Source organism: Podarcis vaucheri, assembly GCF_965113315.1.
Source record: "Podarcis vaucheri genome assembly, chromosome: 5".
NCBI classification, from domain to species: Eukaryota; Metazoa; Chordata; class Lepidosauria; order Squamata; family Lacertidae; genus Podarcis; species Podarcis vaucheri.
The window spans coordinates 29,209,102-29,234,843 of record NC_138763.1 but is presented as its reverse complement, the minus strand read 5'-3'; the positions used below and the strand labels follow the sequence as shown (position 1 = coordinate 29,234,843).

The 25,742-nt window shown below is 40.8% G+C and overlaps 1 protein-coding gene across 3 annotated transcripts; it reads left to right on the top strand.

Moving 5' to 3' along the window:
• Nucleotides 1-300: 300 nt before the first annotated feature.
• Nucleotides 301-25,742, top strand: TRPC1 (transient receptor potential cation channel subfamily C member 1). 3 transcript variants are annotated; one of them, XM_082224112.1, is made up of 13 exons: nucleotides 301-509; nucleotides 3,894-4,048; nucleotides 4,251-4,352; nucleotides 5,160-5,362; nucleotides 6,682-6,813; nucleotides 8,031-8,226; nucleotides 9,964-10,300; nucleotides 13,019-13,158; nucleotides 15,803-15,946; nucleotides 18,633-18,808; nucleotides 18,938-19,139; nucleotides 20,327-20,521; nucleotides 21,464-25,742. In XM_082224112.1, exons 1-13 carry the CDS (start codon nucleotides 374-376, stop codon nucleotides 21,689-21,691), a joined length of 2,346 nt encoding a protein of 781 aa, XP_082080238.1. In that variant the 5' UTR covers nucleotides 301-373; the 3' UTR covers nucleotides 21,692-25,742. The 3 variants fall into 3 exon arrangements, with proteins under 3 accessions (XP_082080238.1, XP_082080237.1, XP_082080239.1); XM_082224111.1 differs by having other exon boundaries at nucleotides 5,160-5,368; XM_082224113.1 differs by lacking the exons at nucleotides 301-509; nucleotides 3,894-4,048; nucleotides 4,251-4,352; nucleotides 5,160-5,362 and adding an exon at nucleotides 5,395-6,414.

Sequence of the window (25,742 nt, the reverse complement as noted above, 5' to 3'; positions counted from 1 at the left end):
AGGGGAATTGCATTGCGATGCGGTGCAATCAAATTTTAATGGCCTGCGGCAGTTCCTTTCAAAATACCTCCCAGTGACCTGAATTCTAGCTGAATCTATGGTCTAAAATGCGGAGGAGGAGGGATGAGAATATTTGCTCTTGTGCCCCCTCCCCTGCACGCTGCTGTTTCCCAGCTGCCTCACGAGGCACGAATGAAGAGGGAGCGCGGCTGCTTAGGCCACCGCGGAGCCTCCCTGCGCCTGCGCGGAGATCTCTCCCTCCTGCTTTGACATCTCCATCGCCGCTCGGCTGCTCTCCGGCTGCGTGAGGGAGTAGAGGAAGGGCCCTTCCCGCGGCGCGGCCTCTCCCGATGGGCCTCCGCCTGGCGGGGCCATGGCTGCTCTTTACCAGAGCGCGGACCAGTCGGCCTCGGCCTCCCCTAACAAGCTGCTGGCGCTGAAGGATGTCCGGCAGGTGAAGGAGGAGACCACCTTGGACGAGAAGCTCTTCCTGCTCGCCTGCGACAAAGGTAGGGAGGGCGTCGCTTAGGACGGGCCGCTGCGGGCCTCGGAGAGAGAGGAGCGGCCCGGCGTGGATTTAGGGCGGCGGCGGCGGAGGCAGCTTGACGCGCAAACCTCCGACTCGGCTCCTAAGGGTCTCATGAACTCTGAGGAGAGAGGGAGTCCGTGCCCCCCTCCGCTGCGCGAAAAGTGATGGATACCGGGAATATTATATTGCCACTATGGTTGTGGCCGCTATACATTGGTGGCCGAAGTGTGTTAACGGATGCTGAGCAGCCGATGAGGCTGCCCGTGAGGATTGCAGGATCTCCCAGTCCCTGGATCATAGCTGTCAACTTTTCCCTTTTTTAAAGGGAAATTCCCTTATTCCGAATAGGATTCCTCGCAAGAAAAGGAAGAAGTTGACAGCTATGCCCTTGGATTTGAATGTGTGCGTCTCTATTTCTCAGCCTCTCTGCCTCTCACACCCGCACCCACTTTCTCACTGGATGATGACGACCTGCACAGGTTGTTCGCTACCTCTCAAACCCAACCTTCCTCGCACTGCCTTGTGGTTATATATATATATATATATATATATATGCCCCAGTGAAAACGCAAAAGCAGGGGCAAGGTGGATGAAGCGCCTTCTTAGGAAGTCGGATTTAACTTGGCAGCAAAATTATCTCCTTGAATGAGCATCCTTTGGGGTGTTTTGTCTATCGCCCCTGGTTCCCAACCCATAGCTGTCAACGTTTCCCTTTTTTTAAGGGAAATTCCCTTATTCCGAATAGGATCCCTCACAAGAAAAGGCAAAAGTTGACAGCTATGTCCCAACGTGGGGCACATGCCCCATAGGGGGGCAATTTGGTTTTGAAGGAAGGCAATTTGAGAATGAGTTATTAACAGTTAATGGCCTTTTAGGCTTCCTCTGTGTGAATAGGAGATCACTTTTAGAATAATAAGAATTATACGTCGGGGCGGGCTGGAAGGGGTCAGGATTTTAGAGATGCTTAGATGGGGCATGGCCAAAAAACGGTTGGGAATCCTTGGTCTACCCTTTGTTCAATGGGTTGAAAATGTTGCTGGCTTCTGTCCTTGAGGACGAATAGGGCCTTTCTCCCTTTCCTCCATTATTGGGAAGAGAGTTCACCTGAAATTCTGTGGCTTTCTGCGTAATCAGTTGAGCTCTCTTATGTCCAAGTACTGCATTTCTGCTAGTTTGCTTTCATGGGATGCACTGCCTACCCCTGGTTGCAGTCACCTTCTGAGTTGCGAGGGTTCAGGAGACTTGGATTCAAATCCCCACTCAAGCTGTGAAACACGCTAGGTGAACTTGGGCAAGTTGCACACTTGTGGCCTCACCTTTGCTCAAGGTTGCTGTGAGGGTAAAATGGTAGAAGGGAGGGAGAACCAGTGAACACATTTAATTGAGGCAGGCCCTGACCACCTGAGTATCTCCCCCCCCCCCATTTGCAGCTTGTTCTGGCCTTGTGCCTTTCCTCCTGCCATTTATGTGCAGTAGGGCAGTCAACAGAGCACTGTGTGCCTACCCATCACAGTCATTTCCTTCATTAGTTTGTCACTCAGCCTATGCAGGGCAGACAGATTCACCACTTACAGGGTGCTCCACAAAACAGCTGACATGGGGAATGAATGAGGGGACCATAACAATGCTGTTGCCTTCTCCAGTCATCTGGCACGTGACTTGGCTAACTCATTATACCTTTTGACAGGCTTGCCCTGCCTGTTGGTTTTAATTAATTCTTTCACATGCATTCATGTAAAAAGTGGGGGGAACAGTAATAATCTGGAAGTGATTCTTTATATATGTGGGCAACATAAAAGTTACTGAGATTTAGAAATGTATGTAATAAGTACAAAAATTATTAACTGCTCTTATTTTGATTGCTGTTACGCATTATGTTATTAATGCTAATTTAATTTCAATTTCTCTTGCTGAAGCATTGCCTTACTAAAATTTAAAAATATATAATATCAGAAAGACATTCACATGTTATAAATTCAACATTTCTGTCTAATACACAAAATGTTTGAAGGCATTGTGACTTTTTTCACTTTCCCACTTGGATCCAAATAATTTGTTTTGTTTAAATTTTAAAAATATGTATACAATGGGAAGAAACAGATGTAACTTACCTAGAAATATGGAGCCCAATATTTTTGGCATATTTTAAAACTAACATGGGGGTTTCCTTGTGAGTTGTGTGGCTTTGGTCCTGTGGAAATATTTGAAATGGTATGACCTGTAACAATATGTGACTTTTATAATATGTCACCTCTGCTATCTTGTACAGAAAGGTAAATGTTAGAAGATGGTGGCAGAGGTTGGGTGTTATTCTTTCAGCGAGAGAAGCAGGATTATAGTATTCTGTTTGTGGGGTTGCACCTGCACCAAGAGATGTTAAATAACTATGAAGTTCAAGCATTTTTGTATAGTTGTCGGGGGGGGGGGATTTTTAGATAAAGAGTTTCATTTCTAGAAATTTACTTGGTGGGAAGCTAATTTTTTTCCTATAAAACTGCTCACAATTCATCAATCATTTCTAGTTTCCTACACCTGCTGTATTACCTGCTGCTTCGTAGATAGATCAAGTATTTTTGTATACTAATTTTCAGTCAAAGGATAGTGGTTCTTCCAGTTAACCACTTGTTGCCACCATAGTTCTTCTATCTAGGATATTATTCCAGATCCTGAGTTTCTTCTCATGGACTGGAACATAGCAAACAGAATAAAGTATTTAAGTGTACATGATAAAAATGTTATATACTCCACATATTTACTGTACACCACACTGGTTCCTATGCATCTATTTTACTTACAAGATATGATTAGTGCTAAAAGTATGTTAGGTGAGCAGGATGAGGGAAGGATCCTTAAAGCTTTATTTTGCCACTGGAATGTGACAGCTGAAAGCGTTGCTCATTGGCTAGGCAGTACATGTAAGGTGCAGGATCAGTGCTTGTGCATTGCAAGTGTAGGATGTAGGTTTTTAAAATCTCTACTTCAAAAAGCAGTGTGGTGTCACTAAGTCAGAGTGTTAAAGCATCTGCTGCACAGAAGAACATAGAACTAAGCTTGTAGGGATGACTGAATTTAAAAGCAAGTGTAATATTTATTTGTGGTGCAGGGGTTAGAGTGTTGGACTAGGACCTGAAACATGGGGCTCAAATCCTCACTCAACCATGCAGCTCACTGGGTTACCAACTCTCAGCCTAACCTACCTCACAGAGTTGTTTTGAGGATAATACAGAGAAGGTGAGAGCAATGCATCACATATTGAGCCCCTTGGAGGAAAAGAGGAATAAATATCATCTTGTATAATATAATATGATGGAATATCAGCACATAAAAAGCACTAAAATAGATCTTTTGTCTATTACTGGTTCAGGTGACTTTTACATGGTGAAGAAACTTTTAGAAGAGAATAGCTCTGGTGATATGAACATAAATTGTGTGGATGTGCTTGGGAGAAATGCTGTTACCATAACTATTGAAAATGAAAATCTAGACATATTACAGCTGCTCCTGGATTATGGCTGTCAGGTACTATAATCTTCTTCTTCTTCTTCTTCTTGATGATGATGATAGCCATTGGAATAATCATGAGATTTAACTTCTTTTTACCTATTGTTTCAGAAAAGAAACATTTTCCTTCAGTGAACCTCTCTTTGTCATTTTTGAATAGTCTTTTGTTCCCTAGTATGCAGGTTGCTATTACTTCTGCTTTAATGTTCCATTTTTTCAGTCTACAGATGCACTCTTGGTGGCCATTGACTCAGAGGTTGTGGGAGCTGTAGATATACTCCTTAATCATCGACCCAAACGAACCAGTAGACCAACAATTGTTGTTAGTATTACATAAATTAAAAGTATTATTCCCCATCTTAATACTGTTGCTCTGCTCAGATTGTTGTGTTAAGCACAGATAGTGGTACCTTGGTTCTTGAATGGCTTAGTTGTCAAACAAATTGGCTCCTGAATGCCGCAAACCTGGAAGTAAGTGTTCTGGTTTGCGAACGTTTTTCAGAAGCCAAACGTCTGACGCAGCTTCCGCTTGAGTGCAGGCAGCTCCTGCAGCCAAACAGAAGCCACACCTTGGTTTTCTAATTGTTTCGGGAGTCGGATTCCCGGAACGGATTAAATTTGAGAACCAAGATACCACTGTATTTGATAGTGGAAGTTTTGGAGAGTACATTTAAGAGTCTTTTGGTTATATATCTGAAAATGAGCAGGGTTTTTTTGTTTTGTTTTTTGCTTTTTTTTTTGCTTTTTGGGAGAGGAAAGGATGGGGTTTTAAAATTATTTGTACCCTGTAGCTATCATTATCAATACTCAGACTTGGACTGAGCCAGGGCTATCTTAGATTTCAGCAAAAGTAGAGTGGCAATAACTAGGGCCTTTTTTCAGCCAGAATTCAGTTCTGGCAGCTCTAGCTAAAAGAGATGTAGCTATTAAATGGCAGCGTGGTACAAAATTAACAAGGTGAATTATATTTTCTGCTATAAGCACATTCAGTTCTGAAGATTTAGAGTTTTAAAATGTGAGAGACCGCAATAAATATATTATTTTTGCCTGTAGATTTGACAATTTTTAGCTTTTAGATCTCTGATTTAACAATTCATAAAGCCCAGGCTTCTTTCTCTCTCTATTTCAGAAATTAATGGAACGTATTCAGAATCCAGAATATTCAACAACAATGGATGTGGCACCAGTCATTTTAGCTGCTCACCGTAACAACTATGAAATTCTCACTATGCTATTAAAGCAAGATGTGTCACTACCCAAACCTCATGCTGTTGGCTGTGAATGTACATTATGTACTGCCAAGAACAAAAAAGATAGCCTTCGGCACTCCAGGTTACAGTAATTAGCTGTTTATTAATGCATGTAATTTCCTTCCTGTCTTTTAGAAGAACTAGATTTTAAGCAACCACTTCCCTGATCACTTGTAGTGAGTAAGAATCATTTCGAGGGAAAATCCGAAGTTCAATGATAGTGCACATGCTTTGCATGCAAAATATCCCAGGTTCAATCCCATGCATCTGAGAAATGGCTCTGGAGAGTGTAGGCAATATTGAACTAGATGGTCCAGTGGTCTTACTCTGTAGAAGGCAGATTCCTTTGTTTCAGGTGACCCAGGAGAGAAGTTTTTATAAAAGAGGGTTGGTTATTTCCCCCCCTTTCAGGTCATTATAAACCACAGACATGAAATAGATAATTGCATGACCTTCTGCTAAACTGAGAAGAGGATTGTCCCTTTTCTCAAGATTTTTAGCCTGCCACATATTTCAGCATGAGGGACGTGAGAGGTTTTCCCCTCTTTGTACTGTGTTCTGATATTATTTATGCAAGATTGTAATGCAGCACATAAATGGGTGGCAGGGTGGCGATGTGGCAGGGCAGGATGGAAGCAAAACTAGACAGACTTTTCTGTGCTCCAGCCTCCAGGCTTTTCGGCCATTAGGGAGCCAATTACATTCAGACACCCCTGTTAGTGAGTTATTGTGTGATTGCAAATAGCATAGCAACCAAATATGTTCCAGCTGAATTGTACAGGATGTCTCTAATTATGTACTCAGACTTAAAGTTTGGGTTCCACTTCCAGTATAATGGGAATTCTGCAAGTATTTGCTGCAGTTTTCATTTTAATAGTAGTGTGCTTATCCTTTTGAAATAACTAATGTACCCCCCCCCTTCTATATTTGCTATTGTGCAAAACTGTTAGTAGTCTGCCAAACAGCTAGTAGCTTGCATTTCTCTGCTGGTCATGGAGAAAATAAGTTTTCTTCCTTAATGGCTAGCATGAAAACAAGCAGGCTGACAGAGTAGGAATAGAGCAATCCATCCCTCATTTGTCAGCCTGATCATGAAGTTGCCACAAGAAATTTTTCGCTCCTGCTGGCTACCAGGTGAGTTGTTTACTACAAAGTTGCATTAATAAGCTTTCTTCAGTGCTGAGGCCAAAATAAACTTAAGTAATTTGCCTTAGCACACATGCTTTTGAGGAGTACCTAGGGCATTTTGTGTTTCTTTTGTCGTACTGGAAATGGCTTTAAATGTAGATAAATATACCAGATACCTGAAATTAAACAGATTACAATCAAAGTATGAGCTGAAAATACTATTGAATAAAAACTGGTTGACTTAAGATGTATTCTTTGATATTTTTATAACAGATTTCGTCTTGATATTTATCGATGTTTGGCCAGTCCTGCCCTAATAATGTTGACGGAGGAAGATCCAATTCTGAGAGCCTTTGAACTTAGTGCAGATTTAAGAGAACTAAGCCTTGTGGAAGTTGAATTCAGGTATCAGTAGCAAATTAATTTCTACTACTGTTTCCTTTTTAGTATTATGCTTCTAAATATAATTGGATGCAGGCACTTCACAAGTGTGTCAACAAAATCCCAATGATCAGTTGTAAATGATATCAGAGAATTTACAGTGGAATCCTATGCATTTGTGCTTAGGATTGGTTTTGGCTAATGCTCCTAAGTTTCATAAAGGACCAATTTGGCTGCAAACTAATACGTTTCAGTTGCTAGAGCAAATGATTGTACGAATCATTGACTAAATGTGTTAATTACACAATGGGAAAAATTGATTGCAGTCTGTTGGTTGGATCTAGAACAAAGTTAGTCGCACTTACTAAAATCAAATGAATCATGACTAACTTGTCCCATTGATTTCAATTAGACTAAAGCTTGCCTGATTTAGTCTGGATCCAGCCCATTGATTTTAAATCAGTCCTCTTTCATTGATGAGTTAAATCATCCATTTGAATCAAATTCATTTTTAACTCATTCCAGTCTGTATTCAGTTTGAATAGAGGAAGGACCTTTCTTTGGTGAAATTAACAGTAAAAAGACATAAGATCGTAAGAGACCTCTGCGTGAGACCAAAGGCTCATAAAGTGGAGCATCTTGGTTTTACTTGGCCCACAAGGAGGACCTGAGTGCAAGAGCACTCTCTACACTTGTGATTCCCTGCAGCTGCTATTCTGCAGCATACTGCCTCCCAAGAGTTAAAGTGAAATATATTCATCATGTCCATTGTATGCTAGTGTAATGGGTATGAGTTACTCGTGTGTAAACTGGTGCCTTTCTCGGTTAATTTGCCTTGTCAAACCTTTCTGACTGCACAGCCCCTTCTCATGGTGGCTGCTTCAGTCACTGGCAGAATCCGTCAGTGGGCGTTTCTTGAACCTCTTCCAACATAAAAGTTGTTTGACACCCAGTCTCCTCCTCCTCTCACTGCGCGGGAGTCTTCTGCGCAGGGAAGGCTTGGGTAGCGGAGGACCTGGGCTCTCCTCACTGATGTCCAGTGAAGAGTCCTGGAGCCCTCTCTCCAATTCCCCCGTCTGCCCCCCTTCATCCCTGGTGTTGCGCTGATTGGCTTCCCCTTCTACTGAGCTGTTTCTCCCCCTGCTGCTGGGTCCTTCGCCAGCATCATCTGGGAGCCCCCCCTTTCGCCTCTCGCGAAGTTCCCTGACAGCTAGTATGCTTTTACCTTCTCTATATCCTAGAAATGATTATGAAGAATTAGCTCAACAGTGTAAAACCTTTGCTAAAGATTTGCTTGCACAAGCACGGAATTCTCGGGAGCTTGAAGTTATACTCAACCATACAGCAAGTGATGAGCATGTGGATAAAAGGGGGCTGTTAGAAGAGAGAATGAATTTGAGTCGCCTAAAGCTTGCTATTAAATACAACCAAAAAGAGGTATGTCTTTTTTCTTTCTTTCTTTTTTTTGCTAATGTACTATAAAGTTGTCCGACTAATTGATGGGATAGACCCGACTATGATAGATACATATCTTCATAGGCACACTGCTTCTAATAGTTTCAAGAACTGCAGCATTAGGTAAAGAGTAAAAAGTTGTATCCAATACTAATCCCATCAAATGGAGAACATCCATTATGGTAGAGAAAATTGCTTGCAGAAATATGTATCCTGGGGAAAATTGCATACAAAAACACGTGTATTAGGAGAAATTCACTCTATAATGTTGATGAGTTTTCTTAAACTTCATGAATTGATGGAGAAATGTGGAGAACTGAAGTTAGGATTGGAAAAAAAAATGAATTGAGAAGAAACTAAAATGACAGACTTGTTCATCCCTAGTTTTGAAGTTGTGTTTGTTATCTTGATCCTGAATAATTATTCTAAATTTTACCTCTTAAAAACAGAACCATTGAAATTAGAGTTCGAATCCGCACAACAGGGTGAACTCCCGTTGCTCTGTCCCAGCTTCTGCCAACCTAGCAGCTTGAAAGCATACCAGCGGAAGTAGATAAATAGGTATCGCTGTGGCAGGAAGTTAAATGGCGTTTCCGTGCTCTTGCTTACGTCATGGTGTCACATTGCACCAGTAGTGAAAATAAAAAAAATCCTTCCAGTAGCACCTTAAAGACCAACTAAGTTAGTTCTAAGAACTAACTTAGTTGGTCTTTAAGGTGCTACTGGAAGGAATTTTTTTATTTTGACTATGGCAGACCAACACGGCTACCTATCTGTAACTGCACCAGTAGTGGTTTAGTATATGTGCTGCCGAAGCGAGCACACATTGCACCAGTAGTGGTTTAGTCATGCTGATCTAGAAAGCTGTCTGAGGACAAATGCCGGCTCCCTCAGCTGGAAAAGCAAGATGAGCACCATACCCCATTGTCCCGTTTGACAGGATTTAACCATCCAATGGTCCTTTACTTTTTTACCTTTTACTACTACAGTCGCAGGTGGCGCTGTGGTCTAAACCACAGAGCCTAGGGCTTGCTGATCAGAAGGTTGGCGGTTCGAATCCCCGTGACGGGGTGAGCTCCCGTTGCTATGTCCCTGCTCCTGCCAATCTAGCAGTTTGAAAGCATGTCAAAGTGCAAGTAGATAAATAGGTACCATTGTGGCAGGAAGGTAAACAGCATTTCCGTGCACTGCTCTGGTTCGCCAGAAGCAGCTTAGTCATGCTGGCCACATGACCCAGAAGCTGTACGCCGGCTCCCTCAGCCAGTAAAGCAAGATGAGTGTGCAAGCCCAGAGTCGTCCATGACTGGACTTAATGGTCAGGGGTCCCTTTACCTTTACTACAGTCATACCTTGGTTTTCGAACAGCTTAATTCACGAGCAACTTGGAACTCGAACGTCACAAATCTGGAAGTAGGTGTTCCAGTTTGTGAACTTTGCCTCGGAAGCCGAAAGTCTGGCGCGACTTCTGCAGCTTACGATTAGCTGCAGGATGCTCCTGCAGCCAATCAAAAGCCGTGCTTTGGTTTCTGAATGTTTTGGAAGTCGAACGGACTTCCGGAACGCATTCTGTTCGAATACCAAGGGACAACTGTATAAGTTGTACAGTACAATTGTAATCTTACCCCATTTTCTCCCCACTGGTTTAAACAAAGCTTGAGTAATGAGTTATTGGCTACTTTGGACAGTATTTATTGATGTATAATTCTTTTCCTATTGCAGTTTGTTTCTCAGTCTAATTGCCAGCAATTTCTCAATACTGTCTGGTTTGGACAAATGGCTGGTTACCGTCGCAAGCACACGTTTAAGAAGATTTTGACTGTCCTGACAGTTGGCATATTTTGGCCAATACTGTCTCTTTGTTACTTGTTGGCTCCAAAATCTCAAATAGGCCGAATAATTCACACTCCATTTATGAAGTTTATCATTCATGGAGCATCATATTTCACATTTCTACTCTTGCTTAACTTGTACTCACTTGTCTACAATGAAGATAAAAAAAATACCATGGGGCCAGAATTGGAGAGAATAGACTATCTTCTACTATTTTGGCTAATTGGTAAGTATAAAATGGTTATAAAATTAATTGTTACAACCCTGGCAATATTGTCTAGTAATGGAAAAAGACATGTTTCATCTTATTTTGACAGGGAGGAGCATACCAGTCTTAATATAATTGAAGGATATATTATTTTTTTACCAGGCTTAGGTGCCATTACTATCTAGGGGTGTGACTGATTATGCTGTAGTTGGATCTACATAGGGCATAAGAGTTGGGAGTTTTGTTTGTGTGCACAGACGTAACACTGCAGTAGGAAAATGAGAGAAATCTTTTGGTCTCCCGTACCTTTTAAACCCTCTCCTGGTCTACGTTCCTCTACTAGTTTCCTTTGAGTGCATTTGCTTATGCTAAGGGGGGAAGGCTCTGTGATCACTGGGGAACTCCATACCTTTAAAGGGGAAAATAATGTCCTAGTGATTCTTAAGGTTTCTAAATAGATCCTAGAGATGAAAGTCTCATAAGAATTCAGCCAAACAACAAATTACCATTAAAAGACTTACATGTGGGCAGGCATGTTCTTCGTTGGTTCATGCGACTCTTCTATTTCTTATATGAACTAACTGTAGGGTGAGGTGGTCAAAAAAGGTGGATGTCAGATCATGGAAGCTGAATACATTCATAGAATCATAGAATCATAGAGTTGGAAGAGACCACATGGACCATCGAGTCCAACCCTCTACCAAGCAGGAAACAGCATCAGAGCACTCCTGACATATGGTTGTCAAGCCTCTGCTTAAAGACCTCCAAAGTAGGAGACTCCACCACACTCCTTGGCAGCAAATTCCACTGTCGAACAGCTCTTACTGTCAGGAAGTTCTTCCTAATGTTTAGGTGGAATCTTATTTCTTGTAGTTTGGATCCATTGCTCCGTGTCCGCTTCTCTGGAGCAGCAGAAAACAACCTTTCTCCCTCCTCTATGTGACATCCTTTTATATATTTGAACATGGCTATCATATCACCCCTTAACCTCCTCTTCTCCAGGCTAAACATGCCCAGCTCCCTTAGCCGTTCCTCATAAGGCATCGTTTCCAGGCCTTTGACCATTTTGGTTGCTCTCCTCTGGACACGTTCCAGTTTGTCAGTGTCCTTCTTGAACTGTGGTGCCCAGAACTGGACACAGTACTCCAGGTGAGGTCTGACCAGAGCAGAATACAGTGGCACTATTACTTCCCTTGATCTAGATGCTATACTCCTATTGATGCAGCCCAGAATTGCATTGGCTTTTTTAGCTGCCGCGTCACACTGTTGGCTCATGTCAAGTTTGTGGTCAACCAAGACTCCTAGATCCTTCACATCTTCCGTTGTGTAGACTTTCTTCTCTTTCCCCACCTTCAGTACTGGAAGTGAGTCAGGGTGGGGAGAAAAGTACTTGAAGTGATAAAAGTGTAGCAAGTTAAGGCAAGGGAAGGGGATGAGTTTAGTTCTTACCAGGTTGCATCTTTGGTTGTAAAAAAAAATGGAATTACACAGACCTGTGACAGGCACCCACCTCTGTATTCATATCTATTTTACCCCTCAACAACAACAAAGAAGTTGGACTTGTCATTTATTATAGTTGCACATTCCATTTTCATACATGAAAGTAATACTTTGTAAGAAGTTTTCAGGTATGAGAAGTAGTCCCTGTGGTGCTGATTTACACATAACTGGAGTATGCCTGATGTGGGAGCATGAAAATGTGTGTCCCCAGCCCATACACAACAAAGCTGTGATGTTGTTATTTTGTACTATTCCTGCCCCCTTTATATGGAAGGAAGGATTGTGTAAATCATTCCTACAGTCCACATAACAAGTTTTATGAAAATAGAACTTAAATATTTGTAGACTTGCACCATGTTTATAGAAAACTCTGTTCCTTGAAGTGTGGCAGCTATCTTTCCAGAAACAGTTTGCAGATTATCTGAAGTAACTACAGAACCAGCAGAGGGAGCATGGATCACTACTCTTCAACATTGTTTGTTAAAATGAATTCAGCAACCATTACTATTATTTTCTAAATGCAAATAAAATTACAGTTGTACTTGGAACACTAAACCGTAACTTAATCTTTTGTGAAGCACACTGCTTAAATAATAACAGCCCTATATATTCTTTATGCCCAGTTTGGAATTGTGTATGTTGGTATTATTACAAATGTTTGATAGTAAAGTAGTATAGAATGTACTGCTGTGGGGTGGGGGAAGCATAATGTGATGTTGCCTAGAAAATTTAAAACTATTAACATTTACCATTGACATAAGAGTATGTTATTTACATAGAAGAGGTTTTTTTTCCTTAGTAAGATATGTAGATACAGACATTGCTTTTGAGACTCACTACTTGCTATTTGTAACCACACTGATTATGACTTTGAAAAGAGAGACTAGAATGTGAAAGGCTGCTAAAGGATAGCACCAACATGGCTTGAGTTTTGACTCCAGGTTAAAATGTGGCTATCTACCCAAGCCACTATAATGGTACCCTTGCTTGGCTGTTGTAGTTATGTTGTTAGCATAATTCCCACTGTCTTTTAGAAGGTGTGGATTCCTTCTTGCATGTTTTAACCCAATGCTTCTTTGGCAGTACACACAGTTCTTACGTTCCTCTGATCCCCATTACTCTGTGGGGGGGGGAGGTACTTTTGTAGTTGATGGAAAGACACATAGAATACACTGAAATCACTGTGAAATGAATCTAGTATATCTCACTAACTGCGTTCTGTTTCTCTGCTCTAAGGAATGGTGTGGTCAGATGTTAAAAGGCTCTGGTATGAAGGCTTAGAAGACTTCTTAGAAGAATCCCGAAATCAACTTAGTTTTGTCATGAATTCTCTCTATTTGGCAACTTTTGCTCTCAAAGTAGTTGCCCATAACAAGGTAAACATCAACTCAGTGTTTTATAACACTGTGTTGTGCAGAATCCTGTATAACCTTTTTAAAAAAGAAGTTTAAAAAAATGTTTTAAAACAACAAAATTCTTGGTGGTTGACACCAGCATAAAATTACGCTGTTTTTCAAAATGGAGGGCATCCTAGGAACACTCATTCTTAATTTAAAGCCTCAAAGTATGTCTTTGATTTCAGTCTCCATATATTTAGCACTAGTAGAGAAAGTAAGCATGTGAAGATATAGCTGCATGTTGAGTCTTTCTGTTTTCTTATGTTTTTGGTGTGTTTGATGGTGTATTCGAGTGTTTTTATTCTATTATAGAAAAAAAGGGTGTGAACCAACAGCAACGTTACTATTCATCCAAGTAGATTTGTAGTCTTATCTGAAATTAGTTGCATTCATTGTTGTCATCCATCTGGAGCGTGACTCTGGGGGTGAAGTCAAACTGCTGGAGAATCACAGTGCCTCCTGTGGATGCAGAGACTGGTAACTGGCAACTGCTGACTCCCGCCTTGTTTTTGCTGCAGTATCAGCAGCACCCCAGTGACTCCCTGGGGTGTGAGCCTGGCTAGTGTGTATGGAAGTCCTGGGCTGCCCAGATGACAAGGCCACCCCCTCTTGACCTCACAGATGTGACCCAAAGGAAAGCAGAGCATTCATAAGTCTCATTATAAAATGAAACTGGGGATTTATGTGCCATATGAGTATATAATACAGAGCCTTATACACCAGACACCTACTATTTCTAATTAGGCGCTTTTTTTTCCAGTGAAGGCTGTGTTACAAGCTTTAGCTACAGCCTAAAATCATAGAATTATGGAGATAGAAGGTATCCTGAGGGTCATCTAGTCCAGCCCCCTGCAATGCAGGAATAAACATTCCCTTTATTTTCTTGGAGAATATTTGTGAAACATTGGCTTATTTGCGATGATCAGCAGATCGTCTGTTTTCCTAAAGATGATGAAATCTGATTAATTTATACATCGCTTTGCTTTATACCCTGTATCCTGCTTTCCCTCACAATAACTTTGGGTGGAGTGCTGCTTACATTCCAATTTTACACATAAGGCACTAAGACTTAGAATTCAGACTTGCTGAAGGCCACGGAGCCAATGGCAGAAGCAAGACTGGGGGAAGAGGGGGAATTTTCATCAGGACCGCATGGAGAAAGGCTTTAAGGCCTTTCCATCAGTGCCATTATCCTGATATGGATTGGGGTCTCTGCAGCTGATGTTTAAAGCACGCATGGGTAGAGAGGAACACACAGAGAAATGTAAATGCAGATACACATTTATTGTACTGTGCAGTTTGGCCCTAAGGGAGTGTGGCTGCGTTTGATACATCCATCCTTTGTGCTTCCCTTCCCTTTCGTTTTCTCTTCACTTTAGATTACAAGCTTCTTTGGGACCTTTTTATTTTTAAATGCAGGCCGCTAAAGTATTGGGTGCATTAATCATGCCATATATAATAATAATATGGGCCTTTCTTCATGATAATAATGTATGTGCAGCTTTTTAATTTTGCACCCCTTGGTTTGGTGTGATATCTTACCAGTCTCTGCAGTACAGTGTTCCTTCTGCATCTACGTTAACTGTGGTAGATATTAGTCACAATTTGCTCCCAATCCAAGATTTGAATCCGGGTTATGAATCTTGAGTGAAGAATGTACCCTGATTAGGATTAATCATTGTTAATGTTAATACAGACATGATACTGAAAAATGGCCAAGAGTCACAAGGAAACGTGCTCTTGAGGGAAGGGACTGTAGACGGGGGCATGTGATCTACTGCCCACTCCCAGTCATGACTAATGGAGAGAACACAAATCTGTACCAGCCTTAATGGATGGCAGAAATTGTCTTGCTGCAACTGTATTAATCTGAACCACTCATATATTTTTTCCTCATGTGGCTGAATCTTCAGAGCTGCCTTTCTTGTTGTCTGGTGTTCATTTGGAGTGCAAGATAAAGCTGTATCTTAGCTCTGCTTGCTAGTCATGTAAGAACCTTCCAGATTAAATAGGTTTATATCTATCCTGACAAAATACTGCCTTGAGTCAGAAAATCTCATTCAAATAAAGCTAGTTTATATTTTAGACAGAAATAAATTGAGTGTAAAAAAAAAGTCAGTAGGGCAGCTGTTTGATCATTGGTCCATTATTTTACCTCATTCAGTGCCTGATCTTGTCCTGGATTGTTAGCGGCTGGAGAATACTCCTGTTTCTTTGCACCCTCCTGTTGGCTACATTCAGTAGCAATGTCAAGACATGCTTTGTTATGAGCAAGCCTGAGGGTGGTGTGTTCCCTCCTTGTCTTGCTATCTCTTCTTTTTACATGAGCAGGCGGATTTGTGACAAATTATAGTCATCCAAAATACACTGAGCGTTGGTTTGTGCAAATCAGTGTTCGCTGCATTTGGATATAACAGCAAAATATCATTATCCTGCAAATTACTGCTGATCTTTGCCTCTCACAACTTAAAAGGGGGAAAGGAAATCTGTGGCCCTTGGTGCTTGCGATTTGTTCATGGTTGGAAGATAGGCTACAGATAATGTGTGTCATTGGTTGATGAAAGCTGCCCCTGGATTATCTGTTATAACTTAAAGTAACTTCCACTTCTTTCAAAAACTCTAGTTCCATAATTTTGCTGAGAGGAAAGATTGGGATGCCTTCCACCCTACCCTGGTGGCAGAAGGTCTGTTTGCTTTTGCCAACGTTCTGAGTTACCTTCGACTTTTCTTCATGTATACAACAAGCTCTGTCCTAGGGCCACTTCAGGTAAGTTGTCCTAGGGACAAAATGGCTAGGTGTAATTGCCTCTGGCTTTTCAGATAGACTCTCTTTTTTATGGTACCCCTGCCCGAACGGGCCAGTCTTGACAGACTCTGGGGTTTGTGCGCCAATCTCACATCTATTGGCCGGGGGCCAGCGCTGTCCGAAGACACTTCCGGGTCACGTGGCCAGCGTGACAACGCTGCTCTGGCGAGCCAGAGCCGCACACAGAACGCCGTTTACCTTCCCGCTGGTAAGCGGTACCTATTTATCTACTTGCCCCCGGGGGTGCTTTCGAACTGCTAGGTGGGCAGGCGCTGGGACCGAGCAATGGGAGCGCACCCCGCCGCGGGGATTCGAACCGCCGACCTTTCGATCGGCAAGCCCTAGGCGCTGAGGCTTTAGCCCACAGCGCCACCCGCGTCCCAATAGACTCTCTACTTATGTTTAAATTTCCATCATTGTGCGTATTGATAGCTATTCTTTCTGTAGTTGGATAGTGACCTGATTATGTGGGCTTATTGGGGCATATAAAGTGGTGGTTCTTTCACTGGGCTAGAAACTTTAGAAATGAAACGAAAATGGCATTATACATGGTACACAAAGGAGTGCAGCATCCTTTAAAAAGGCAGATGCTTTATGTGCCATTCGAAGGTGAATTGAGATCAAAGCGTTAGCGGCACTTCCTATTTATAGTGCCAGATATTCTGGAAATAATTCAGAGGCCTAGTTCCAAAGATATCTAGTTGTGTGACAATAGCAACCAAGGAAGGTAATATAAAAGAGTGCACATCTGTCTGTTAGACACAGCTCAAAGAGCCATATTATTGTTGTGTTTGTCCCCGATTACAGTTAACACATGAGACATATAAGAAAAAACATCAAATGTTACCCATAAGACACTTCGTGTCACAGCAGGGAGAGTTCTCCAGTTTTTATTCCTTTCCATCTTACCAACTTTATCTCATTTTCTATTGCAAATTCCTCATTAATAGTACAGGGAAGCAACATATTGAACATTAAAAAGTCCATATTCATTTTTGAAGACATTCACTATGTAACGTACATATTTATTTACGTATTGCAACTATAACATGCATTTATATTAGCCCTCTATGTAGTGAAGTCAGAAATCCAGTTGTACATAAACAGCCAACAGTCACCCCATTCAATGGCACACTGGAGCTTTAGTTGCTCTTGTTGGCGACCATAGACTGACCCACATATTTTTTCAAAAGTAGGTCATGACTTTCAAATGTCCATAAACTGCACCCCATCAGTGAAATGAAACACATATTACTGCAGCACCTTTATATTTTCATATACACTTTCAAAGCAGTTTGCCATCTTCCTTTATCTCCAACTATGAACGCTTTTAATAAATGCTTTGAAAAGCTGAATAAATTGATGTTTATATTTATTGTAAGTTGCTTTGTGGATACACTTGGGTCAAAATGCGGGACGGATATATCCGGGATATCAAATCCAATCAAATCCAAACTTCACTGCTACTAAAAACAGTTAATCTTTGCAATAAGATTGTATTTGTGTAACAAACGCTTCAGATTTTCACAAAAAAGTGTCTTCTCCAAATGTATAACACTTTGTAGGTGTAACGCTGACTACTAAAGTCCGTGCCTAATTATAGCTACCCTTAACAGGATTTGTTTTGTCATCCTATTAATCTCTCTGGGCAGTAAAAAAAGAATCTGTTACCCCTAGTATCTGTGCAGTACTCCAGAGAAAGTGCTATAGCCCTTCCCATTTTTGTTTTAGGGTTAGTGTAAAACAGGGATAGCCAACATAGTGCCTTCTAGATGTTGTGGAGTACAATTCCCATCATCCTTGATCATTGACGATGTTGGCTGGGGAATATAAAAATTGTAGGCCACAACATCTGAGGGGGACCACATAGGCTAACCCTGCTATAGAAATTATACATCAGAAGCTTTAAATCTCTTTATTAATTTCATAACCCAATCCTATGCATATTTACTCATAAGCCCGCAATCCTTTGCACTCATGCTTGGATGTAAACCTCATTGAACATAGTTAAACTTTTCATACCATCTTCAGTCATGAATTATATGTATATACATACGTAGTTTTATTTGTAGGCTGCCTTCCCGTAGTTTAAAACCATGCTCAGGATGGCTTCTAAAATGAACTACCTAATTAAAAAAATGAAGTACCTAATTAAAGCATAACAAAAGTTGTCATAAATAAGTAAAACATCAAAAAGTACGCAACCAAAATGAACAATTTCCACGTAAATCATAATAAGATCTAAAATAAAGATACAAAAAGTAATATCAGCAACATAACTCCTCAAATTATCATTGATTCTATGTGTTATAGTTATTATTTTTGCTTCAGACATATCATTTGAGTTAAGGAAACAGTCTGTATTTTGCTTTTACTATGAGAATAAAAATGATTCAGGATAAAATAGCATGTGTATTTGTACAGTACAGTACAATAAAAATTAATTCTTGTAGTCTGTGGTTTTATCACAGCTCTCTCCCAACAGTATTCAGAACGGCTGCTTGACTCCTTTGTAGTGGCATGAATTTGGTCAGGAAAATCTGCTTGCCCTGTAAATAGTTTTTCTAGCATGCCTTCTTAATATGCAGTCACTATTTGATATTTCATAGCTGTTTAAAACTGAGAACAAATCAATATGTTCCTACAGATTTCAATGGGGCAGATGTTGCAGGACTTTGGAAAATTTCTTGGAATGTTTCTTCTTGTGTTGTTCTCATTCACCATTGGGTTGACCCAACTGTATGATAAAGGGTTCACTGTGGATGAAGAAAAGGACTGTGCTGGGATTTTCTGTGAGCAGCAAAGCAATGATACCTTCCACTCGTGAGTTTCATAGTGTTGATTGAGATCACAGTTTTTCTTTTATAGAACATGAATCCATTGATTCCATTGATCTGGCCTTTAATGCACAGTAACTACTTGATCTAACTACAATTTTTCTTTCCCCCCCAGATTTATTGGCACCTGTTTTGCCCTGTTTTGGTACATATTCTCTCTTGCACACGTAGCCATTTTTGTCACGAGATTTAGCTATGGTGAAGAACTACAGTCTTTTGTGGGTGCTGTTATTGTTGGCACATACAATGTAGTAGTTGTAATTGTCCTTACCAAGCTCTTGGTGGCGATGCTCCATAAAAGCTTTCAGTTGATAGCGGTAAGTGTTTTGAAAGCAAGATTTATTGCATTTTAAGTGTCAATAGTGCTCTTGATTCTGTATAGCACAATAATGTGGGGCTTGATCCAGAAGCTGCAGTTAGTGCAGAATGCTAGAACACAATCGCTGACAGGAGTGGGATCTTGTCAGCATATAACACCTGTGCTCAGGTATCTACACTGGTTGCCAATTTGCTGCCAGGCTGGGCTCAGGCTGTTATTTTTAGCATATATAAACCCCGTAACAATTTGGGACCCTTTTATGTACAAGATTGCTTTACTCCGCATGTGCGCACTCAGCCACTTTGATCAGCGGAATTGTCCCTCCATCAGGTAACACAAAATGCCCATTCCACATTTGTTAGAGCTTGATCATTTAGAGTGGCAGCACCTGTACTTTGGAAATCCTTGCCCATTCAGATCAAGCAGGTGCCTTCACTGTATAGTGGTACCTCGGGTTAAGTACTTAATTCGTTCCGGAGGTCCATTCTTAACCTGAAACTGTTCCTAACCTGATGCACCACTTTAGCTCATGGGGCCTCCTGCTGCTGCCGCGCCGCCAGAGCACGATTTCTGTTCTCATCCTGAAGCAAAGTTCTTAACCTGAAGCACTATTTCTGGGTTAGGGGAGTCTGTAACCTGAAGCGTATGTAACCTGAGGTACCACTGTACTCTTTTCGACACCTGCCCAAAACATTCTCGATGGACAAGCCTACCCAGAGACTTAGGAGTGTATGTGTTAAAGTGTGGTTGTGGATTTCACATGATTTTACTGTTTTATCTTTTTGTAAACTGCTTTGAAGGTTTTTTTACAATCAAGCGGTGTGTAAATTTTATGAAACACATAATAGACATGTAAATACATGGTGGTAAAATAGGTGTTGTCGGGAATTCTGGCCCCATTATGAACTGAGCCCAAGCCTCTACCCAAGTTTGAGCCTGGTTCTTGGTGGGTTTGCTGTCAGCTATCTCTTCTTCTCACCTGCAGCACCCTTACAAAGGGAAGATGGATAGGTGACAAGAAGCTTCATACACATGGTTAAATATTGGGTGCATCTTTTTCTTTGTGCATGTATGGGGGTTGCACTTTTGTGTGTGTTAATTCACTGTCAGTTTTGTAATTTATAATCACTGCTCAGCAGAACCTTTGATATCTGTTTTCCCAACCCCCCCCCCCAATTAATTTAGAATCATGAAGATAAAGAATGGAAATTTGCTCGTGCCAAGCTCTGGCTTAGCTATTTCGATGATAAATGTACGCTACCACCACCCTTCAATATTGTTCCATCTCCAAAGACTATATGCTACCTATTTAACAGCCTCAGTAAGTGGATCGGCTCTCATACATCATCTGGCAAAGTCAAGCGACAGAATAGTTTAAAGGTAAGAAATAGAAACATAGAATCATAGAACCATAGAATCGTAGAGTTGGAAGAAACCACGAGGGTCATGTAGTCCAATCCCCTGCAAATAGTTATAAAATACTAACAGGGGGTGCCCAGGAATTTTTAGAAACCAAAAGATATAGTGATTTGTAAATGGAGATGAGAAGAAATTAGAATTTGTTGATGGTTGCCGTGTGTGTGTGTGTGTGTGTGTGTGTGTGTGTATGCATGCCATACAGGCTGAAGAAGTCGAAATGCAGATTGCACTTCAAGACACATCATAAGATGCATATGTGCAGCATATTATTAAGGAGTTAAGCATGTAGAGGACATTCTAGGAAACAAAACTTTTACCCATTGTATTCATGGGATACACTGAGTATAATCCATAAGTATAATCTGTCAATTCAAGGCAGAGAGTTTAGAAAATCTAGTCAAGCTGTAGACAAATACACCCAGGAAACATTTACTCAGCCAAGCAATCAGTAAATCCATGGTGGAGCTATTACGTCTAAAACTTTAGGTGGGGCGCAAATATGGAGAGACAGGAGGGAACAGATAAGAGAGAGAGCACAAGGCAAACGCACACACGCACACACACTCAGAGCAGTTTGGGAATGGGAACTCATCACTGGCTCACTGCTGGCCACTTGAGACTCATAGCAGCCACTTCTGCTGAAAACTACATTGCTCTGCCACCACACTGATCACTGGTGAGATGAACTATCCAATATAGGAAGGTACAAAGACATCCCTGCCAACCTTCCAGGATCTCTCTCCCTGTCTAGCAGGCATGCATGCACAAATGTGACTGTGCAAAATAGAACATTGGGGTGGGTCATGCCCAGTGTTATTTTACAATTATACACAAGCTTTTTAACTGGGGTGGAATTCATAGCCATCTGTACATTATATATAATATGTCACTGTTTGCTTTCAGGAGTGGAGAAATCTGAAGCAAAAGAGAGATGAGAATTACCAAAAGGTAATGTGTTGTTTAGTTCATCGTTATTTGACTTCCATGAGACAGAGAATGCAAAGCACTGATCAAGCGACTGTAGAAAATCTCAATGAGCTGCGGCAAGACTTATCAAAATTCCGAAATGAAATGAGAGACCTGCTTGGGTTCCGGACTTCAAAATATGCTATATTTTATCAAAGAAACTAGGAATCAAGGTTTTAAATAAAATGCCTAAATTTAGACACATTCATTGGAATATTTTTATTTTCAGCCCAAATAATAAACGATGGAAATTTCTTCTTCTTACATTTTAAAAATGCCATTGCATGCGATGCAGCCAAACTCAACTGTGAAGAAAGTAAATTTTTTTTTGGTTTTTTTGAGGCTTTTTATTAAGTATACAAAATGTAAAATTTGTACCTAGTCTGCCAAATGCAAATGTAGAGTTTGTAATGTGTCATTAACAATTGGATCTCAGAATTTAGTCTGCATTCCTATCCCTTGGAGAAAGCACCATTCAATTCAATAGGACTTAAATACAGTACTTCTGAGTAGATAGACATGGTTAAGATTATGATTTGTTTGCACACATTTGCATTTTTGAGAAGGAAACAGTAATTGAATCTCCATCCCCAAGACCAGTATAGGTTAGGTAGCACAAATAACTATATTTACAGTATTAAAAGATAGAAGTATATATGTGAGGAAGATATTGGAATACTTTAAAAGAGCACATTTCTGAAAAGGCTATCAATAAAGATTACATAATACATTTTTAAAAAGCTATGAAAAGCCATATCATTATAACAATAATATTTGTCATTCTTGTATTCCACTCTACAGAATGATACAAAAGATATCACTTTGGAACTCGAATGATGATAATATTTTAGAAAATAGTTGAGTAAATTGCTGATAGATAATTCGAAGGTGTCATCTGTGTCCATGCCTTTTGGCTCTATTTAAATCAATTTGATTTCAAGTGAGTTCCTAAATTCACACTTACTTACCGCACAGTACTGTACATGAAATACAGATTTTTCAGTTTCAAACTCAGTGTTGAAATTGCAGTAAACACAGGGCAACCACTTGGGATTTAAACAAGCCACAACTTTATTGATTACAGATGTCAACAGGTTTGGACATAGGCATTTGGTGTGAGGCAGAGGGGGTGAGGAGGCCTTCTGGCACTGAGCGCTTCCTGGCACCCCACTACAATTGCCACTGCTGCCTCCCGTAGCCCCGAAATCCTACCCTGCTATTAAGGATTGGCGCTTAAAAGTGCCTTTTGTTCAACAACCTGCTGCCACTCACTGAAGAAAACACTTGAGAGGCCCAGCTTCAGTTTCGGACACTTCCAAGGCCCAGGATCTTCTTTGGGAGCCTCCTGGCAATGTCCTCCTTTGGCAGAGACCAAGCTGTGACTGAAAACAGAGCCCAAGCTCGGCTGCTTTATATGCCATGGGAACAGACCAGACGGAAGCCAGGGAGACTAAGTCTTCCTTCTGGTCTGCCCCCAAGCTGCACCCGCAAGCTTGCCTGTGATTGGCTGAGACCATGGATGAGCCCCAGCAGTCAGCATGGCTTGCGGGGGGAAGAAGCAATGTTCGCCCAGGCTACGGTGAAGCCAGGCAGGCACCTGCTGCCGCCACCTGCGCTGGAGTGCAAGTGGCGTTTCGCAGCAGGTAAGCGGCCAATTTCTAAATATACCTATGTAGATATCCTACAGATGACAACGAAATGAATTCAAAGCTGGTCTTCCGAGATCACAGCATTAGCTGATCACAGCAGCCTTCCCCAACCTGTTTCCTTCCAGATGTTTTGAACCACAGCTCCCAACAGTCATGCTGAAAGGTTGGGGAAAGCTGCAATAGGCAAGCACTCTTTGTTATCAAACCCTCGTACCTACGGGACCACCTCTCCCGGTATGCCCCACGGAGAGTCTCAAGGTCCATAAATAGCAACACCCTAGTGGCCCCGGGCCCCAAGGAAGTTAGATTAGCTTCAACCAGAACCAGGGCCTTTTCAACTCTGGCTCCGGCCTGGTGGAATGCTCTGTCTCTTGAAACCAGGGCTCTGCAGGAACTGATTTCTTTCCGCAGGGCCTGTAAGACAGAGTTGTTCCGCCTGGCCTTTGGCTTGGAGCCAATTTGATTCCCTCCCCTTTTCTTTTTTCTTTTCCTTTCGCCGCCTGTGATGAGGCTACATTTTAATATTTTAATGTTTCAATATTTTAATGTATTTTAATTTTGTTTTTAAGTTGTATTCATTCAACTTGTTTTTATTATTGCTTGTTAGCCGCCCTGAGCCTGGCCTTGGCTGGGGAGTGCGGGGTATAAATAAAAATTATTATTATTATTATTATTACACTGTTAATGAAATGACATCTTGTTGTCATGCTGAAGCATTTCTTAGAATGGAAATTCTCTGCGTGTATAATCTACACCTACGCATAAGGATTGAGAGATTATGGCACCAGTTCTAGTTATCAGTGGGTCAAGGTAGATGCAGTGAATTTAAAACTCATTTATTTCATTGGAAGCATCCCAGATTTTAATGGGATTGGGTCCTGTGTGTTCATGGGAAATACTTTATGAAGATATTAATGGTTTTGTCCTTACACTTCCTGTTTTGAATGCATCTTGCTTTCGCATGTTATCACTTATTTATATAATAAGTATTGTAATTATCTGGTTTCATTCTACTTGAGGAAGAATTAACCTAGGGGTTGTTAGTATGGAATACTGATGCTCTGTTTACTTGGAAAGGAAAACCTTCAGTGCATTACATGAGACTTTCTTTTTTAATTGCGAGATGATGGGCGCAATCCAGTGCTCTGTTAGGCTTGGTGCAGACATAATATTCTTTAAGAGACTGCAGACATAATGTTCTTTAAGAGACTGGTGCTTGTTCAGGTACTTAACCTGAAAATGTGAGTGAAAAAAGTGTAGGGAGCACACACATCACCCCAACATCCCCATGTGTGCCACCCTCTTCATTCAACCTGAACCCACATGAGCAAAGATGGGTGGAATAACCCTTAATCCTATGCCATGGTTAATACTTAGCACACCCATAGTAACAGGGCATTGGTGTGCTTAAGTCTCATTGATGTCATGGGGTGTAAATATAGTAGGAATTGCTGTTGTCTGACTTTATATTAGCTTTCAGAATTTAAGGGCGAAAGGTGCTGGTCTCCTTGTAGCGTAAATCGGGATGAATGAGGGAACAAGGTTTAAGTCAATATTCCTCCTATTTATTGTAATGATGTTTTTATGAAAAAAATAATATATTTTGTATATTAAAAAGATATATGTGTGGCTTCATTAGAAAGAATGCAGATTACCTAAAGATTTTTTTAAAAATTGTATGTAGACTTCAATATAAATAATGACTCAATCCAGTTTTATGAAAAAGCTGGTGGCTTAAGATATATGAATGCTTTGTGCCATATGTTATATCTTGTCTGTTGAAACACTACAGAAATAGAATAAATAACTATTTTTTGTGGGGGGAGGCAAATGCTGACCTAATGGATAATCTAAGAATCTGTTCAGAAAAATTGTTGCCATTGATACCATATACAGAATATCACATGAAACTGTGTGCTTTGGAGATCTTAATTGTAAAATGCGGAACAAAAGCTACTTTTTTGTTACACTATTTCCCCCCCCCTTCTTGTTTTTCTGCCTCTTTCATGCAGCCAGATTATAAACTGTGCTTCTGCTTTTTAAAAAGGCATTATAGAAATAAAGGACAAAACCTGTGTTTTCCAGGTTCTTACAACTAATTTGAGGGGCCCTTTCCAGAGTGTTTATCTTGTGGTACTGTGGTTGTAACTATTTTTAAGGAGTAGTTACAAATGATTTGCTCTAGTCTTCTCTCATATGTTATGTTTCTGTTTTTTTAAAAAAAAAATCTTGCCATTATCATTCCACAAGCACACAGCATGAATAGCACAAAATAAGTGATGCAGGAAAAAACTCAGAAGAAAACCTGATGAGAATGTGTTTTGCTGCAGAATTTGGGATTTATACTGTATACAATGCAGAATCCAATAAGGTACGACAGCAGTTGATGGCTTTCTGCTGATGAGCCAGCGGATGTCTTTGGGGTAATCCTTCCAGACTTCATTGTGTTTCAAAGTGAATTTTCATTTCATATCATTCTTGAATTGGATACTTCTGTATTAAGCTTTTTTAAAGAGTTGTTTCATTTCCTAATAAGCATTTTGACATTAAAGAATTGTTGCCTAAAA